Source organism: Mastigoproctus giganteus, chromosome 9 (assembly GCF_048544385.1).
Source record: "Mastigoproctus giganteus isolate SK-2022 chromosome 9, ASM4854438v1, whole genome shotgun sequence".
NCBI lineage: Eukaryota > Metazoa > Arthropoda > Arachnida > Uropygi > Thelyphonidae > Mastigoproctus > Mastigoproctus giganteus.
The window spans coordinates 230,235,669-230,252,869 of record NC_143583.1 but is presented as its reverse complement, the minus strand read 5'-3'; the positions used below and the strand labels follow the sequence as shown (position 1 = coordinate 230,252,869).

At 37.0% G+C, this 17,201-nt stretch overlaps 1 protein-coding gene across 1 annotated transcript in view; it reads right to left on the bottom strand.

Annotated features, from left to right (window-relative positions):
• Nucleotides 1–17,201, bottom strand: part of Rad17 (Rad17 checkpoint clamp loader component) — a 382,411-nt gene that overhangs the window by 332,082 nt on the left and 33,128 nt on the right. The window contains exon 2 of the mRNA XM_090380952.1: nt 15,709–15,903. Within this exon, the coding sequence (XP_090237078.1) occupies nt 15,709–15,903 (195 nt within the window). The remainder of the gene's footprint in view (nt 1–15,708; nt 15,904–17,201) is intronic.

Genomic DNA, 17,201 nt, shown 5'->3' with positions numbered 1-17,201 from the left:
GCATTTAAGGAATTGGGAGCAGATTTTCGAGAACTTGAAGCTGATTGACCTGGACAAGGTTTCTCAAAAATGTCCAACAGTATCAAAAGCCTTTCTAAGATCCAAGTATATAATATCAAAGCTATTCCCTGCATCCAGTTCTTTTGTGACTGCATCATAGAATCCAATCAAATTGGTCAGGCAAGACTTCCCCTTAATAAAACCATGCTGTGTCCGAGCTATAACTGAAGTCTTGTCTAAATGATCCTGCAGTGCTTCTTTAACCAGTGCCTCCATTAATTTTCCTGGAACAGAAGTTAAACTCACAGGTCTATAATTACTTGTGTCAGCCTTTGATCCTCCTTTGTGAATTGGAGTCACATTTGCACATTTCCAGTTTATGGGTACCACCCCTAAGTCCAAGGAAGCTCTCATAATTATGGCTAAGGGTTTGCTTATTTCCTTTGCTGCCTCCTTTAATATAACTGGATAGATCCCATCCACCTCGGGTGCCTTTCTTGTGTTTATCTTCAACAGTTTCTCCTCCACTTTACTCCCAGTTATTTCAAGATTCTCTAGCTTACTGCTAGAGTTGAATACACCTCTGGCATTCCCCTCGCTGAATAACTCCTCATGTGTGAATGTCGATGCAAAATATTCATTTAGTTTGTTAGCTACCTGAGCAGGATCATCAACAGTTGACCCATCAATATCAAGTGGACCAATCTGATTCATCCCCTTCCTTCTAGAGTTTACATAAGTAAAGAACTCTTTGCTGTTTTTCTTTGCATCCCTTGCCAAGGATTTCTCGTAATCTGCCTTCGCCTGCCTAACCGCCTTTGTAACTTGGTTGCATATCAACTTGTATCTATCATAGGCTTCTGTGTCATATGTTAATTTGTAAGTATCCCATGCATTTTTCTTCTCTGCCATATGCCTCATTAGTTCATCTGACATCCATTTTGGCCTAAACCTTGAACAATATTTCTTAGTTGGTATGTAAAGCCTAGTAGCTTCCAAGATAAGTTCTTTGAATGCTTCCCATTTTGAATTTGCTGTTGGTAACATCATCAGTTGGTCCCACTGTATAGAATTTAAATACTGTCTCAGTCCATCGTAGTCGCCTTTACGGAAGCAATAACCCGTCCCTTTACACCTAATGGTAGTTACCTCTTTGAGTAAATCCCACTTCAGCACACTGTGATCACTGCCACCTAGTGGTTCATTTATCTGCAGATTCTTAAAGCATGAAGAATCACTGCTGATAATCAAATGAAGAGTGTTACTCCCTCTAGTTGCCTCCCGAACATGCTGATGTAGAAAACAATCATCCAATAAATCCACAAAAGCCCTGCTAGTGTGTGAGTGACCAGCCCCCAAATTCCAGTCAATATCTGGGAAATTAAAATCTCCCATTATAAGACTCTCTGATTTACTGGCCCACTCTATTTCCCTGTGCAGTTTCTTATTATACTCATCAGAGTCATTAGGCCTATAGCAAACTCCTACTCTCAATTTTGATCTCCCAATGCTTATGTCACACCAAACTGACTCGACACTGCACTGTCCAGCGATGTCGACTGGCTTCACTTCCTTGGATTTTATGTATTTCTTAACTAATAGCATAACCCCTCCTCCCCTCCTGTCCTGTCTATCCTTTCTATACACATTGTATTCCCCAAATTCCAGTTCTGCATCCCTTATATCTGTGTGACACCACATCTCTGATATCCCAACAATATCTGCCTTTGATTTTGTGAGCAATACCTCAAATTCATCAAATTTATTTACTAAACTCCTAGCATTGGTGTACACGCAAGTATACCTGCACCTGTTTCTATTCTTAGCTACCCTAACACAACCCATGTGTTTACTTGTACCGCAATGGCTCCCAGCAGTCTCTGAAATATCATGCATCTTGTTTTTCAGGCTTCTGCTCATTCTAATAGAAGCAGTGCAAGAATCTCTTTCACCTCTGCCAGTGGCTACTGTCAATCTATTGGTCTTTGTCTCCCCCCAAGCTAGCAGGTTTCCAACCCACCTAACACTGCCTCGATAGCATCAGCAAATATTCTTGCACCCTTTCTATTTAAGTGTATCCCATCCCCGTAGAAGCAATCTCTCCTGTTAACAAGTACAGTCCAGGCTGAAAAAAATTCTACCCCTTGAGCCTTGCACAATCTTTCCAGGGCCGAATTGATCGACAAGGCTCTCATCATATACTCCCTCCTATCGTGTCTGGGCAGAATTGCAGACACTTTCAAATTCAACCCTAATTCTCGGCTTTTGTTCAACAGTGACCTGTACTTGTTAAGTAATTCTGCCGGTCTCCTACTCTTAATATCATTAGTAAGAAGGAAGTAGATAGGAAGGAAGGAGAGGTTATGCTATAAGATAAAAAAACAAAAAATCTAAGAAAGTGCAGCCAGTTAACACGGATGGACAGTGCAGTCTCAAGTCAGTTTGGTGTGCTATAAGCAGAGGGAAAGCAAAATTGAGAGTAATAGTGTGTTATAGGCCAAATGACTCTTATGAGTATAATAAACAACTGAACAGTAAAATAGAGTAGGCCAGTAAATCGGACTGTCTTATAATTAAGGATTTTAATTTCCCAGATATTGGCTGGAACTTGTGGGCTGGTCATTCACACACTAGCAAGGCTTTTGTGGATTTATTGGATGACTGTTTCCCACAGCCGCATGTTCAGGAAGCAACCAAAGGGAATAATACTCTTCATCTGATTATCAGTAGTGATTCTTCATGCATTAAGAATCTGTAGATAAAGGGAAATGATTTTGCTCTCGTAAAGGTGACTATGGTAGTTTGAGACAGTTTTTAAATTCTACGCAGTGGAACCAACTGACTTTACCATATTCTAAATGGGACGAATTCAAAAAATTATTCTTGTAAACTACTAGGCTTTGTATACCAACTAAGAAATATTGTTCAAGGGCTTAAATGGATGTGAAATGAACTAATGAGGCATGTGGCAGAGAAGAAAAATGCATGGAATACGTATAACAGGTGACACAGAAGACTAATGGTAGATATAAGCTAGTCTGTAATCAAGTCACAAAGAGGTTAGGCAAGTATAAGTAGATTATGAGAAATCCTAGGCAAAGGATGCAAAGAAAAACAGCAAAGGGTTGTTTACTTATGTAAACTGTAGAAGGAAGAGTACAAATCAGATTGGTCCACTTGATAGAGATGGTTCAACTGTTGATGATCCTGCTAAGGTAGCTAACAAACAATGAGTATTTTGCACCAACATTTACACATGGAGTTATTCAGGGAGGGGGAATGCCAGAGATGTATTAAACTCCAGCAGTGAGCTAAATGATTTTGTAATAATTGACAGCAAAGTGGAGCAGAAATTGTTGAAAATAAACATAAAATGAAAAGAAACCAAAATAACTGATTTAGTTTGTTAGCCTGAGCAGGTTCATCAACAGTTGAACCATCCATATCCAGTGGACCAATCTGATTCATCCCTTTCCTTCTTGAGTTTACATAGGTAAAGAACTCTTTGCTGTTTTTCTTTGCATTCTTTGCCAAAGATTTCTCATAATCTGCCTAAACTCCTTTGTGACTTGGTTACAGACCAGCTTATATCTATCATAGGCTTCCATGTCACCCATTAATTTATATGTATCTCATGCATTTTTCTTCTCTGCCATATGTCTCATTAGTTCATCTGACATGCATTTAGCTCTAAACCTTGAACAATATTTCTTAATTGGTATGTAAAGCCTAGTAGCTTCCAAGATAAGTTCTTTGAATGCTTCCCATTTTGAATTTGCTGTTGGTAACATCATCAGTTGGTCCCACCGTATAGAATTTAAATACTGCTCAGACCACTGTAGTTGCCTTTACGAAAGCAAAAACCCTTCCCTTTACCCCTGTTGGTAGTTACCTCTTTGAGTAAATCCCACTTCAGCACACTATGATCACTGCCACCTAGTGGTTCCTTTATCTGCAGATTCTTAATGCATGAAGAATCACTACTGATAATCAGATCAAGACTATTACTCCTGCTAGTTACATCCTGAAAACATGCTGATGTAGAAAACAATCATCTAATAAATCCACAAAAGCCTTGCTAGTGTGTGAGTGACCAACCCACAAATTCCAGTCAATATCTGGGAAATTAAAAGCCTCCATTATAAGACTCTTGGATTTACTGGCGCACACTATTTTTCTGTTCAGTTTTCTATTATACTGATCAGCGTTATTAAGCCTATAACACACTCCTATTCTCAATTTTGATCTCCCAAGGCTTATGTCACACCAAACTGACTCGACACTGCACTGCACTGTCCAATGATGTCGACTGGCTTCACTTCCTTGGATTTTATGTGTTTCTTAACTAATAGCATAAACCCCTCCTCCTTTCCTATCCTTCCTGTACACATTTCACTCCCCAAATTCCAGTTCTGCATTCCTTATATCTGTGTGACACCACGTCTGATATCCCAACAATATCTGCCTTTGATGTTCTGAGCAATACCTCAAATTTTTCAAATTTATTTTCTAAACTCCTAGCAATGGTGTATACACAAGTATACATGCACCTGTTCCTATTCTTAGCTACCTTAACACAACCCGTGTGTTTACTTGTACCGCAATGGCTCCCAGCTGTCTCTGAAATACCCTGCATCTTGTTTTCTGCATCTTGCTCATTCCAATAGAAGCAGTGCAAGAATCACTCTCACATCTGCCAGTGGCCACTGTCAATGTATCAGTCGTTGTTTCCCCCCAAACTAACAGTTTTCCAACCCACATAACACTACCTCGATAGCATCAGTAAATATTCTTGCAAATTTCTTTTCTTCTTTTCCTCGGTCAGATTACTGTTTCAAAATTTCTGATGTCAACGTTTGCTCAGATCGTGTCAGTTGTTGATGTTGTTATTTTGTTTTTAGGAATTTTTTTATGGAATTAGTTGCATTAGCAACTAATTGTTCCATGGATATGCGGTGTTCATTCCCTGACCTTTCCGCATCCTCCGTATTTGGTGGTCACGGGCTCAAACCCCGGTCTAATCAAGAAGCATGTGCTATGCACTGCCACTCTTGCCCACCTGGCTACTGAGGCACCAGATAGTGTCAGTGAAATTATTCTTGTAGGAATAGAATCCTTTATTCCACACTCCAATTTAAAATCTCGTCCTTTATCTAAACCTTGGTCCAATAAATGTGCTAAGACTGTTCAAGAGAAGAACGTTGCATATCGTAATTGGCTTGTTTCCAATTCTTCAGTTTCATTTTCTGCCTACACCAAAGTGTGCAATAATTGTAAAGCAGTTATTAATCAGTCCAAACTAGATCTTGAACAAGCTAAGAGTAGAAAACTTTCTTGTTGCCTTAATGGTAGCCGAGCATTCTGGTCTCTTGCCAAAGCTATTGGCCGAAACTTTTGTCCATCTCTGCTCCCACCTCTGTCAAAACCAGATTGTTCTGTTGTCACTTAAGCCAAGGACAAAGCTGACCTGCTGGCATCCCATTTTTTTCTTCCACTCATGTATTAATGATCTTGGTAAAACACCTCCCACCATTCCCAACATGCTCCATTCGATGCCTCTTGAAATCTTCCATCTAAAGGATGTCAGAAGGATTTTGACTAAACTTGATGCTCAAAAAGCTCCATTTCCTGATGGTATTTCTCCACTTGTTCTCAAAACCTTTGCTCCTGAACTTACTCCTGTTCTTTGACACCTTTTTTCACTTTCTTATTCCAAAGGTGTTTTTCCTTCTGCTTGGAAATTTGCTCATATCCAGCCAGTTCCTAAAAAGGGTGACAAATCCTTCCCATCCAATTATCGTCCCATTGCAATTACTTCTACTCTTTCTAATTTAATGGAGAAATCAATTAACTGCCAACTCTTAAACTACATAGAAACCTTCCATCTGATCGATGATCGCCAATATGGATTTAGTCAGTGTCGACCCACTGGTGATATTCTGGCTTATATTATCCATTTATGAACAAATTCAATGGAAAAGTTTGGTGAAACACAAGCAGTTTGACATCTCAAAGGCTTTCGATTGTGTTTGGCATAACAGTCTTCTAAACAAGCTTCCATCTTATGGTTTTCCAACTCTTCTTTGTAATTGGTTTTCCGGTTTTCTCTCTAATCGCTTTTGTAGATGGCTCTGTCTTCTAACTTCTCCACTAATGCTGGTGTCCCCCAAGGTTCAGTTCTTTCTATCACCATTTTCCTCTTTTATATTAATGACCTTCTACCATTGACTGGAAATCCTATCCATAGTTTTGCCAATGAATGCAAGTTGCCCTGCTCAATCAGCTTCAACTTCTCTAATATCTGCTACCAATTCCTTAAATGCCAATTTCCAGTGGGGCAAAGACAACTTAGTTGATTTCAATCCTTCTAAAACTCAGTCTTGTCTTATATCTCACAAAAAGGATTCTTCTGCTCCTATGCTTATTTTTCGTGACACTCCAATTTCTAGCCAAGATGATATATCTCTTTTGGGGATTACCCTGACTTCTAATCTCTCTCTCTCTCTCTCTTGGAACAAGCACATCATTACAAATATTGCTTCCTCTGCATATAAAAAACTTGGTTTTCATACTGATATTTATTTTATTAATCTGTGAAAAGCAAATTTACAGCACCAAATTTCATCATTTAAATAATCATAAAATTCTGATTGCTCCAGTGAAAAAAATATGAGCATTTCTTCACGCAACTTGTCCATACGCATAAGTACATTTCCTTTTGACAGCCACGAAATCTCAGTATGCATTTTTAAAGAAAAATGATCAGACTCCATTTCCTCACATAATTTTCCGAAAAAACATATTTTTGTGGTCAAGTTTTGATATAAATGACCATTTTAACTGCTTGGTCAAGTACAAGTTTTAAATCGGGTACGACTGTATTCACTACTAGAACTTTTCTGTGTCTAAAACAGTGTTGTGATAATATTTGAATTGTGTTGTTTTACTAAGTTTACATACTTTTACTGCTGGAAAATATCTTGGCCGGTTGTTCTTTTGGTTCTTTACAACAAAAAAAAAAAAAAAAAGATAGATAATTGTGTCATTTCTGATAAACCTGACAAATGCTATTAATTGGCCTTTCCCACTAATATGGCGCCTCCGTAGCCAGGTGGGCAGGGGCAGCAGTGTGTAGCACACACTTCTTGATTAGACTGGGGTTCGAGCCCATGCCCACCAAGTACGGAGGATGCGGAAAGGTCAGGGAATGATCACCGCATATCCCAGGAGCAATATGGCCTTAGTTGCTAATGCTCCTAAAAACCAAATAACAAACAAACAAACAAACTGTAGAATTACCTACTTGCAATGCAAACAGTCGGCCAAAATTAATATTTTGAACAAATTGTCCTTCAATATCATTGGACATTTTCTTTCATACATCTGCTCATTGTGCTCTTCGAAAGTGGTACTGTCATTATCTTTTTCCAACTTCCTCTCCCAAAATACTTTTCACGATTACCCGACATGCTGGTAAGATCAGATATTTCTGCAATCAGGTGAGGTTTCTTTTTTTTTTTTTTTTTTTTTTGCCACCTGTTCAGCTACTATATAGCTGGCTTCTTTAGCTTTATCAGATAATTTGGCCATACTATAAAATTCTATACATTGTTTTCTAGTAGAGGCCTGCAGTCTTTTAAAATATTCCATAGTTTTGGATGATAAATTCTCATGTTTCATAGAAAAATGACGCTGCAATTTACTCGGCACCATTAATTCATTCCATAATTTTAAACCACACATAAAGGTAGAGGACAATCTTGGGTACCAGTATACAAAAATCCCATTGCCGAATAATCATCATCATATTTAAGACAACACGTTTTCTTCTTTTTTGATGCTGATGGCTGTTCATTTTTGTTTTTGTCATTTTCTCCAAGCTCGTTGTTATCAATTTGCCTCTTCTGATTTCCTTTCACTAAAAATTTATCCATCGCTAATAATTTCTAAAAAATTGAAAGTTACTTCTAGAATGTACTAATACAGTTAATTGAAAATACCTGTTCTATATGAATTAACTGAATATGACATTTTAGAGATATAAAAACACAAAAAAAGTTCTTTAAAAACACAAGGAAATTTCTTACAACACTGCTTACAAGTTACACTTATACAACTGCAGGGTGCCCAGGAGAGTTTCTTAAATGAAAAGAATGGCTGAATAAAGGTGAACAGATCTAGTACTAAGAATCAAAACATGACATCACATTGACTGCTGGAAGGGACTGGGATCAGTGCAGTGGAAATAAACAAATTTTTTATTTGAATTAATTTTTATTATAGAACTTGGATTTATTAATTTTTTTTATTTGCATTTTCCGAGGCACACCCAAAGCATACTCGCGGCACACAGGTTGAAAAACACTGCTGTAATACATATTATAAATAAGATTATACTACATTGTATTAGTAGAATTATATTAAATATTCAAGCTTCTGGTTGTTTTGTTGGGGATTTTATGAACGATCGATATAACGACTGTTTTTTTCATTCCTAGATGGTCAATATAGGGTCAATGTGTAATAAGCTTTGAATGTATTATCTATTAATCTCTATATTTTTTTCTTTGTTTTTGGTGCTCCATCAAATATGTCAGCATCATTTTTTATCTATTATTATCTATTAATCTCTATTTTTTTTTCTTTGTCTTTGGTGCTCTACCAAATATGTCACCATCATTTTTATCTTTTATTTTCTATTATATTTTTCTTTGTTTTTGGTACTCTATCAAATATGTCACTGTCATTTTTATCTATTATCATCTATTAATCTCCATTATTATTTTTATTTGTCTTTGGTGCTCTATCAAATATGTCACCACAGTTTTTAGTTAAGTTTTTTTTTTGTGTGGGGGGGAGATATGTGTGAATTCATTTCTACACTTAAAAATGTAATTGTGTAATTATAAATACCAAATTTTATATATACAGGGTGATTCACTACCAGTGCGACAAACTTGCAGGAGGTGTAGGGGGCACAAAGACGAATCGGAATCACATAGCATTGCAGGGTCTGAAATGCCTTCGTCATGCGGTAGAGGACGTTGAACGGGAGGTCGTGTGAACAGCGATCCCGCTGGAAGTCAGCATTTGTGAACCGGTTAAGGAAGCAGTAGGATGGACGAGTATTCAAACATTGAACTGGCTGACATGCACATTGAACTGGCTGACATGCACCTCGCGTATGGAGCTGCGGACTGTAACGGGCGCGCTGCTCTGTGCTTGTACCAGGAACGTTTCCTGCACAGGCGTGCTCCTCATCATAAGATTTTCGCACATGTGCACAGAAGGTTACGTGAAACTGGTTGTTTCATGAGAGGTACCATGAATCGAGAGCGAACGACGAGGACGCCAGACAATGAGGAGAATGTCCTACGTCTTGCAGAAGGCAATCCGAGTACGAGTACTCGAGCGATTGGGAAATACCCAATCGAATGATTGGGTATTTCCCAATCCACTGTATGGAGGATACTGTCAACAAACCAAATGAGTTCATACCATCTGCAACGCGTCCAATCATTGGAGCCTGCGGATTATCCACTCCGGAGGACTTTTGCTACTTGGTTTCTTCAACAGAAACGGTTCGCAAATGCTGACTTCCAGCGGGATCGCTGTTCACGCGACCTCCCATTCAACGTCCTCTACCACATGACAAAGGCATTTCGGACCCTGCAATGCTATGTGATTCCGATTCGTCTTTGTGCCCCCTACACCTCCTGCAAGTTTGTCGCACTGGTAGTGAATCACCCTGTGTGTGTGTGTGTGTGTGTGCGCGCGCGTGCGTGTGTGTGTTGAACAAGAAAGTGGAAAAAAGAAGGCAGAAAAATGGGGAAAAAAGATTTGTAATTATTTATCTCTTATTATACATTTTTTTTATATGAAAACTTCTTTGGTGGCACCTACTAAATTTTAGGACTGAAGAAAAACCAATTGGTAACGAAAATGTGAGATGGAAATGGCACAAATGATGTTACTTCCTAAACGATGCTAACTCAGTCACTAATATTAATTCAGTAGATTAAGTAGCTGGCATGAGCATAAAACGTTAAATTGTTCAATATTTTAAAAATTTAAATGGTTTTGATTTTCATCAAAGATTTTCACACATAAAATAACACATTTTTTATATATATATATATATATATACACAATGGATTCTGGTTATTTCGGCCACTGGTTAATCAGGGCCGTTTATTTGGGGCAAATCTTAAAAAACAGAAACCAATCGAGAAAATAGGCAGGGTTTGCTTCGCTTAATTGGGACAGCATGCTGTTTAATCGGGGCAGGAGACTGCAGCTGTGTTTAAAGCTCAATTTAAAAGAGTTGTTCACATGGTATCCATGAGACATGTCCTTTTTGCTTTAATTATAAAAATAAATAATTTTTAGCTTTTTCATTAAATTGAAAATGGTGAACTATTAATTGCTAAACTCAATTAAAAATATCAAAGAAAATAAACAGGAGAAACGAACATTAATAAAAAAAATTTTTTATCATATATTTCAGAATTTAGTCACTCATTCCCCAAATACGAAATGAACATAGGAATTTTTGTCAGCACTTCACATTTAGCTTTGGCTAAATGTGAACTAAGCTAAGCTAGTATCTACAGATGCCACATGGGAATGAGAATTGCCTAGAAGAAAAGCAAAGCTTTTTCTCACCTGGTATATCCGTTAAACGGCAAACAAACATTTTAATGTCATGCAAAGGCTCACAAGGGCTCACATATGGACTTGACACACCCAGGGTCCTTAGCTGGATATCATCATTTTTCTCTTTATTGATGATTCCCTTCTACTTCTGACAGTGGTGGATTAAGGATAGTTGGGGCCCCTAGGCAAATTATATTTGGGGACCCCCAAAAAATAATAATAAAAAAAAATGAATAAAAATTAAATAAATGTTAGGTGGCAAGGGGCTTAGAGGGGAACAGGTATCCTGTGTGTTATCAGACACTCAGCCTAAAACACTGATGGATCCAATATCTCTCTATTACAGAAGATTTAGGAGAAGTCCGGTTGGCCTGCCTCCCTAAAATCCACTCATGCACACCTTCTCGATGGTAAGCCCTGTTACGTCACTTAGGTGGCAACAAACGTGTAGAGTGGTTCTCTTCAAGACGCCTGGTCAGCGTGAAGAGAAAAAGACCAAACCCTCCAGCAATGAGAGCACAACAATACAAATGGCCCTCAGTTCCCAGCAGCTTTCACTCTCCCTCTTACGGCAGCGAGAGGATCAGAGTGGAAGCAGAGGGTGCTAAGAATCTCTGGGTACGACCAGGCTGCCATGCACGGAAATTGAGCTTGACTTGTTATAACGTACGATCACTCATCGGTGAAGACAGGATATTAGAGCTGGAAAAGGAATTAGAAAATGTGAATTGGAATATCATCGGTTTGGCTGAAACAAGAAGAAGAAATGAATCACTTATAAGTTTATCAAGTGGAAATCTGCTGTACACCAATGGAAACAGTGAAAGGAGTGAAGGTGGAGTTGGGTTTCTGGTCCATAAAGATTTTAAAAACAACATTTTGGAATTCAAAAGTACGTCACCAAGGGTGTCAAGACTAATACTCAAGATTTCTAAGAGGTACAAGCTAAAGATTATAATGATTTATGCACCAACATCGAGCCATGATGATGAAGAGGTTGAAGAAATGTACACTGAAACTGAGAGTCTTCTAGATGAGCAGAAAACCCACTACACTATTATTATGGGGGACTTCAATGCTAAGGTTGGAAAAAGGCAAAACAGTGCAGAAAGAGGAACTATAGGAAATTTTGGAATTGGTGAAAGAAATAAAAGAGGTGAAAGACTTGTGGAATTTGCAGAATCTCAAGGAATGTCAGTAATGAACACTTTTTTCAAGAAAAGGGTGAACAGAAAGTGGACATGGAAGAGTCCAAATGGATTAACAACTAATGAAATCGACTTCATCCTCACTAACAGAAGATATATTGTGAATGATGTTACTGTCCTGAATAAGGTAAATGTTGGAAGTGATCACAGAATGGTAAGATGTACACTTGATATAGATGTAGGAAAGGAAAAAACTGACTCGAGTAAATAATACAAAGGTCTTTGAGATAACAGAGGAGGAGAAAAGGCAGTATGTACTGGACTTAAGAACAAGTTTGAGCTTCTGCAGACTGCTCAGGACCAAGATATCGACGAGGAATATTACAACTTTCTGAAAGTAATAAAGCCCAAGAAACCTATAGGGAAACAGAAATCCAAAGAAGAAAAAATTAGCCAAGAAACACTTGTCATGATGAACCAAAGACGACAAATGAAGAGCAAGAAAAACACTGACAGGGAGAAAATTGAGTACACTGAGTTATGCAAAGCCATTAGAAAGAGACTCAGAGAGGACATAAGAAGATTTAACACAAGAAAAGTAGAACAAGCATTAAGGGAAAACAAAGGATTTAAATCAGCAGCCATGAGCAGTAATACAGAAAGACAAATGATACTGAAACTGAAGAATAGCGATGGTGTACTTATAAACAGCAGAGAAGGCATAATTCAAATAGCAGAAGACTACTATAGAGAATTATACAAGGAGCGAGGGAATGATACCAGCAGTGGGGAAGATGGATTGCAAAGTAGCAACACATACGACATACCCGATATTCTTCCTGATGAGGTAGAACATGCATTGAAGAAAATGAAAAATCGGAAACCCCCGGGGGAAGATGAAGTTACTGTAGAGTTGTTAAAATTGGGAGGAAGAGACATAACACAAAAACTGGCAAGGCTCTTCACAAAGTGCATTAGAAAAGGTGTGATGCCTAAGCAGTGGAATAATGCAATCATAGTTTTGCTGCATAAGAAAGGAGATAAATCAGAAATTGGAAATTATAGACCAATTAGCTTGTTATCCCAAATCTACAAGTTGTTCACAAGGGTCATTACTAACAGATTAGAAAGAATACTTGACGAGAATCAACCGAAAGAGCAAGCTGGCTTTAGGACAGGATTCTCAACTATGGATCACCTTCACGTAATATCACAGCTAATGGAGAAAGCAAATGAATATAAAACACCATTATGCCTGGCATTTGTGGATTATGAAAAGGCATTTGACTCCATACAGCATAAGGCAATGTTTCGGGCACTATAAAGACAAGGCATAGATACTCCATATATTATGATTTTGAAGAAAATATGAGAGTGCTACATCCTTTATTAGACTAGACAAAGACAGTAGGAAATTTAAAATCGAGAAAGGAGTTCGACAAGGAGACACAATATCTCCGAAGCTGTTTACTGCTGCCCTTGAGGAAGCTTTCAGAAGATTAGACTGGTCGCAGAAAGGAGTCAATGTGAACGGAGAGTACCTGAACCATTTACGATTTGCAGATGACATTGTGGTCATAAGCCACGATCCCAAAGAATTAGAGGAAAATCTTAATCAGTTATGCACAGTTAGTAAGGATTTTGGACTAAAGATGAATATGGCTAAAACAAAAGTAATGATGAACAAGTATGCCACAGAAAGGGAAATAATGATTGAAGGAACAGTAATTGAAAAGGTGGAGTCATATACTTATCTGGGACAAGTTATTAGCTGTAATAATGATAAATGGCTGGAAGTCAAGAGAAGAATAAATTTTGGATGGATAGCATTCAGGAAATATAGTCACATACTGAAGAGCAATATCCCAGTTTGTCTGAAACGTAAAATAATGAATCAATGTATACTCCCCACCATGACTTATGGAAGTGAAACTTGGGCACTCACCAAAAGAATGGAAGAGAAGCTAAGAACTACACAGCGAAGAATGGAACGAATTATATTGGGAATCAGACTGTTAGATAAGAAGAGAAACACATGGATTAGGCAGCAAACTCAAGTAAAGGACATTCTTATCAAAACTAAAGAACTAAAATGGTCTTGGGCAGGACACATAGCTCGAAGACATGATGACAGGTGGACTAAGAAAATAACAGAATGGTACCCAAGAGGAGCTAGAAGAAAACCTGGAAGACAAAGGCGGAGATGGATAGATGAAATTCATGAGTTTTTGAGTAGTAAATGGATGGCCAGTGCTCAAAACAGAAGGAACTGGAAAGTTGCTGGAGAGGCCTTCATCCTGCAGTGGATTGAAAATGGCTGATGATGATGATGATGAGGTGGCAAATAAATGAAATTTTGTACTTTTGAATTTTTTGCTTCAATTTTCACTTAAATTAATCAAGATTTTTATGATGTTTACCGAATCCATTTTAGAACACTATAGGAAAATGTCTTGGCTTGGGGGCCCCCCAAAGCCTGGGGCCCCTAGGCACGTGCCTCATTGCCTTAATGGGTAATCCGCCACTGACTTCTGACACCTACCTGCTCGCTCGCTCTCTCTCTCTCTCACACACACAGGATAACTCAGAAATTTTTTTTTTTTCGGCTGCTGCAGCAAATGCTTCAAGGCTTTCCTGCACCATATGGCTAATTATAATAATAATAAATAAATCATAGTACATCAAAATGTAAGTGTAAATATTGTGCAGTTATAAACAAAACTTTCTGAAATTTTAGGTGCTAATGTACTGATTATATAGCTATTGCCAGTTAGAGAACATTAGCAGACAAAGGTGCATGGGAGGATTTGATTTCATCCACAATTTATAAAAATAACAGAAACATTTAAAAAAAAGTGGCATACATCAGACACCATACCATACCAGCAAGTGAAGATTAACTCTTATGCATTCAGTACATTAGTACCAATATCCACTCCAGTATTTCTTATGACTAAATTTTTTGTGCTTGCTACATAAAAATATACTACTGTCATTACATTTCTCTATTTCTACAGTGAATACCAAAAACTGCCATGTTGCATAATGCACAAGTCTATAATCTGGTGAACTGCACCTGGTATTAAATTGCAGCTACTCAACGATACAGTTTGGCAGCAAATATTACTAATTATAAGAAAAATCTAGTGTTATAGATTTCATAAAGCATTCAAATGTCTGGCCATTGATGAGGTTCTACTTATTAACCTTCCATTGCTAATGTGACATCTGTCAGATGTCACATTAGATGACAGGTATCAGCTAATGTTTCATTCACAAATTTAAAAAAATTAATTTTTTTTAATTTGTAAATGAAATCAAATTCTTCCATATAACTTTTTCCACCAATATTCTCTAACTGCTTATATAGTACTTTCTGATTTCATTTCAAAATACTATAAATTATAAGTTTAAATTTTTGTTTAGCATACAGATGCCAGGTGAACAAAAGCATTTACCTTTCTTCTAGGCAACTACCATTCCCATATGTCATCTGCAAAATGCCAGCAACAAGTGTTTAGAGAACTTTGATTTTGATGGACAAATGCAAATGGCTGACAAAAATAAATATTCACATTGCATTTGTCAGCTGCCTCGCCAGATTTGGGGGATGATCAGTAACCTTAAATTGTAAAAAATACAATAAAAACTTTATTATTATTGGTTTCTCTTGTTTGTTTTTATTCAATATTTTTAATTGGATTTAGCAAATCATAATTAATAGATCAATGTTTTAATTCAGTTTAAAAAAAAAAAAAAACTAAAAATTTATTTTTTTTATAATTAAAACAAAACAAAGCATTACATAGATGCCACAAGAGAGTTAAAATTGGGGGTGCAAGTGACAGAAGGGAAAGTGTTAGAGAGTATATGCAATAAACCACTACACTCACAAAGTTAGTACCTTAACTTTGGGCAAATATTTCATTATCCAAGGAATTCTTGAAGGCTTTTGCCCTCTTGCTTGATGCAAATTCTTTTGTACATAAGCTGTGTAAGCACTACCATCTGTGCCCCTTTTTCGGCCAACAAAAGGTTTAGGTTTGACATTACAATCCAAAGAATTATCAAAGGAAGAAGCAATCCAGAACGAAGACATCTGTAATATTTAAAACAATAATATATTACTTTTTTCTGGTTTACAATTATCAGTTTCTTAAACATGTAATTTTAATTTTTTAGTTAATTCTTTAGCATTTACTTACCACATTTGTCAGCTTATAAAATGCTGTGGCATGAAAGGTGCACCCTAATTTTGGAATGGTAAATTTAAGAAAAAAAAACTTTTGAAAAAAATTTATTGTTAATACAGTGGAAATTTCATATTCAATAAAAATAAAAGCCAATAAAGAAAGGTATAGGATTATTACTCTTTATTATTTTAGTATTATTCAACTTCACATTCATTACTGACTTGATCATCATTATCCTCAACATCATAATCATCCTCTTCATTGGTACCACCACTCTCATACAATACATTTATTGCATTACTTATACCCAGTGGTGATATTCAAATTATTTAACAACCGGTGCTCTAAGATAAAATTATGTATAGGGAATGTAGGTAATTAAAAATAATAAAAACAAACTGTAATGGCAAGAAAAAGAAATAAATTTTAATTAACATAAATAATATTGAAATAAACATAATTTTCAGCCAACAATGTTGTACAACACATTATTCTAATAATTTCCAAATCATTGATTGGTTTGGGAAATTTTTGATGCCTTTTCTTTGACATCATTATCACTTGCTAGATGATGTCCCTGCCTAAGCCATGGTTTGATATAAGGAATTGCATCAAATTCTTCCAGCGATTTTCCCATTAAATTGATGGTCATTAGGTGACTTGCTGTTTCCATAGTAAGAGAATTTTGTTTATTCTCAATAATATTATTCATGGTACTAAAGCCTCATTCAGCTTCTGCAGCGATAACTTAGCAATAACTTTTAAGCTTCTTTTAACCCTTAAAATACTGTCAGACTCAGTCACATTATTATACATGATATCTTGGGTAAAGGAAAGGGTTTTTGCTTCCGTAAAGGTGAGTACAGTGGTCTCAGAAAGTTTTTAAATTCTGTACAGTGGGATCAACTGACGATGTTACTAACAGTAAATTCTAAGTAGGAAGCATTCAAGGAATTAATCGTGGATGCTACTAAAAGTTTCATACCTATTAAGAAATATTGTTCAAGGTTCAGGCCTAAATGGTTATCAAATGAACTAATGAGACTTGTAACAGAGAAAAAAAAATGCATGGGATGCATATAAATTATCAAGCGACTCAGAAGCCTATGGAAGATATAAGCTAGTCTGAAATCAGGTCACAAAGGAGGATAGGCAGGCGAAGGCAAATTACGAGAAATCCTTAGCAAAAGATGCTAAGAAAAAC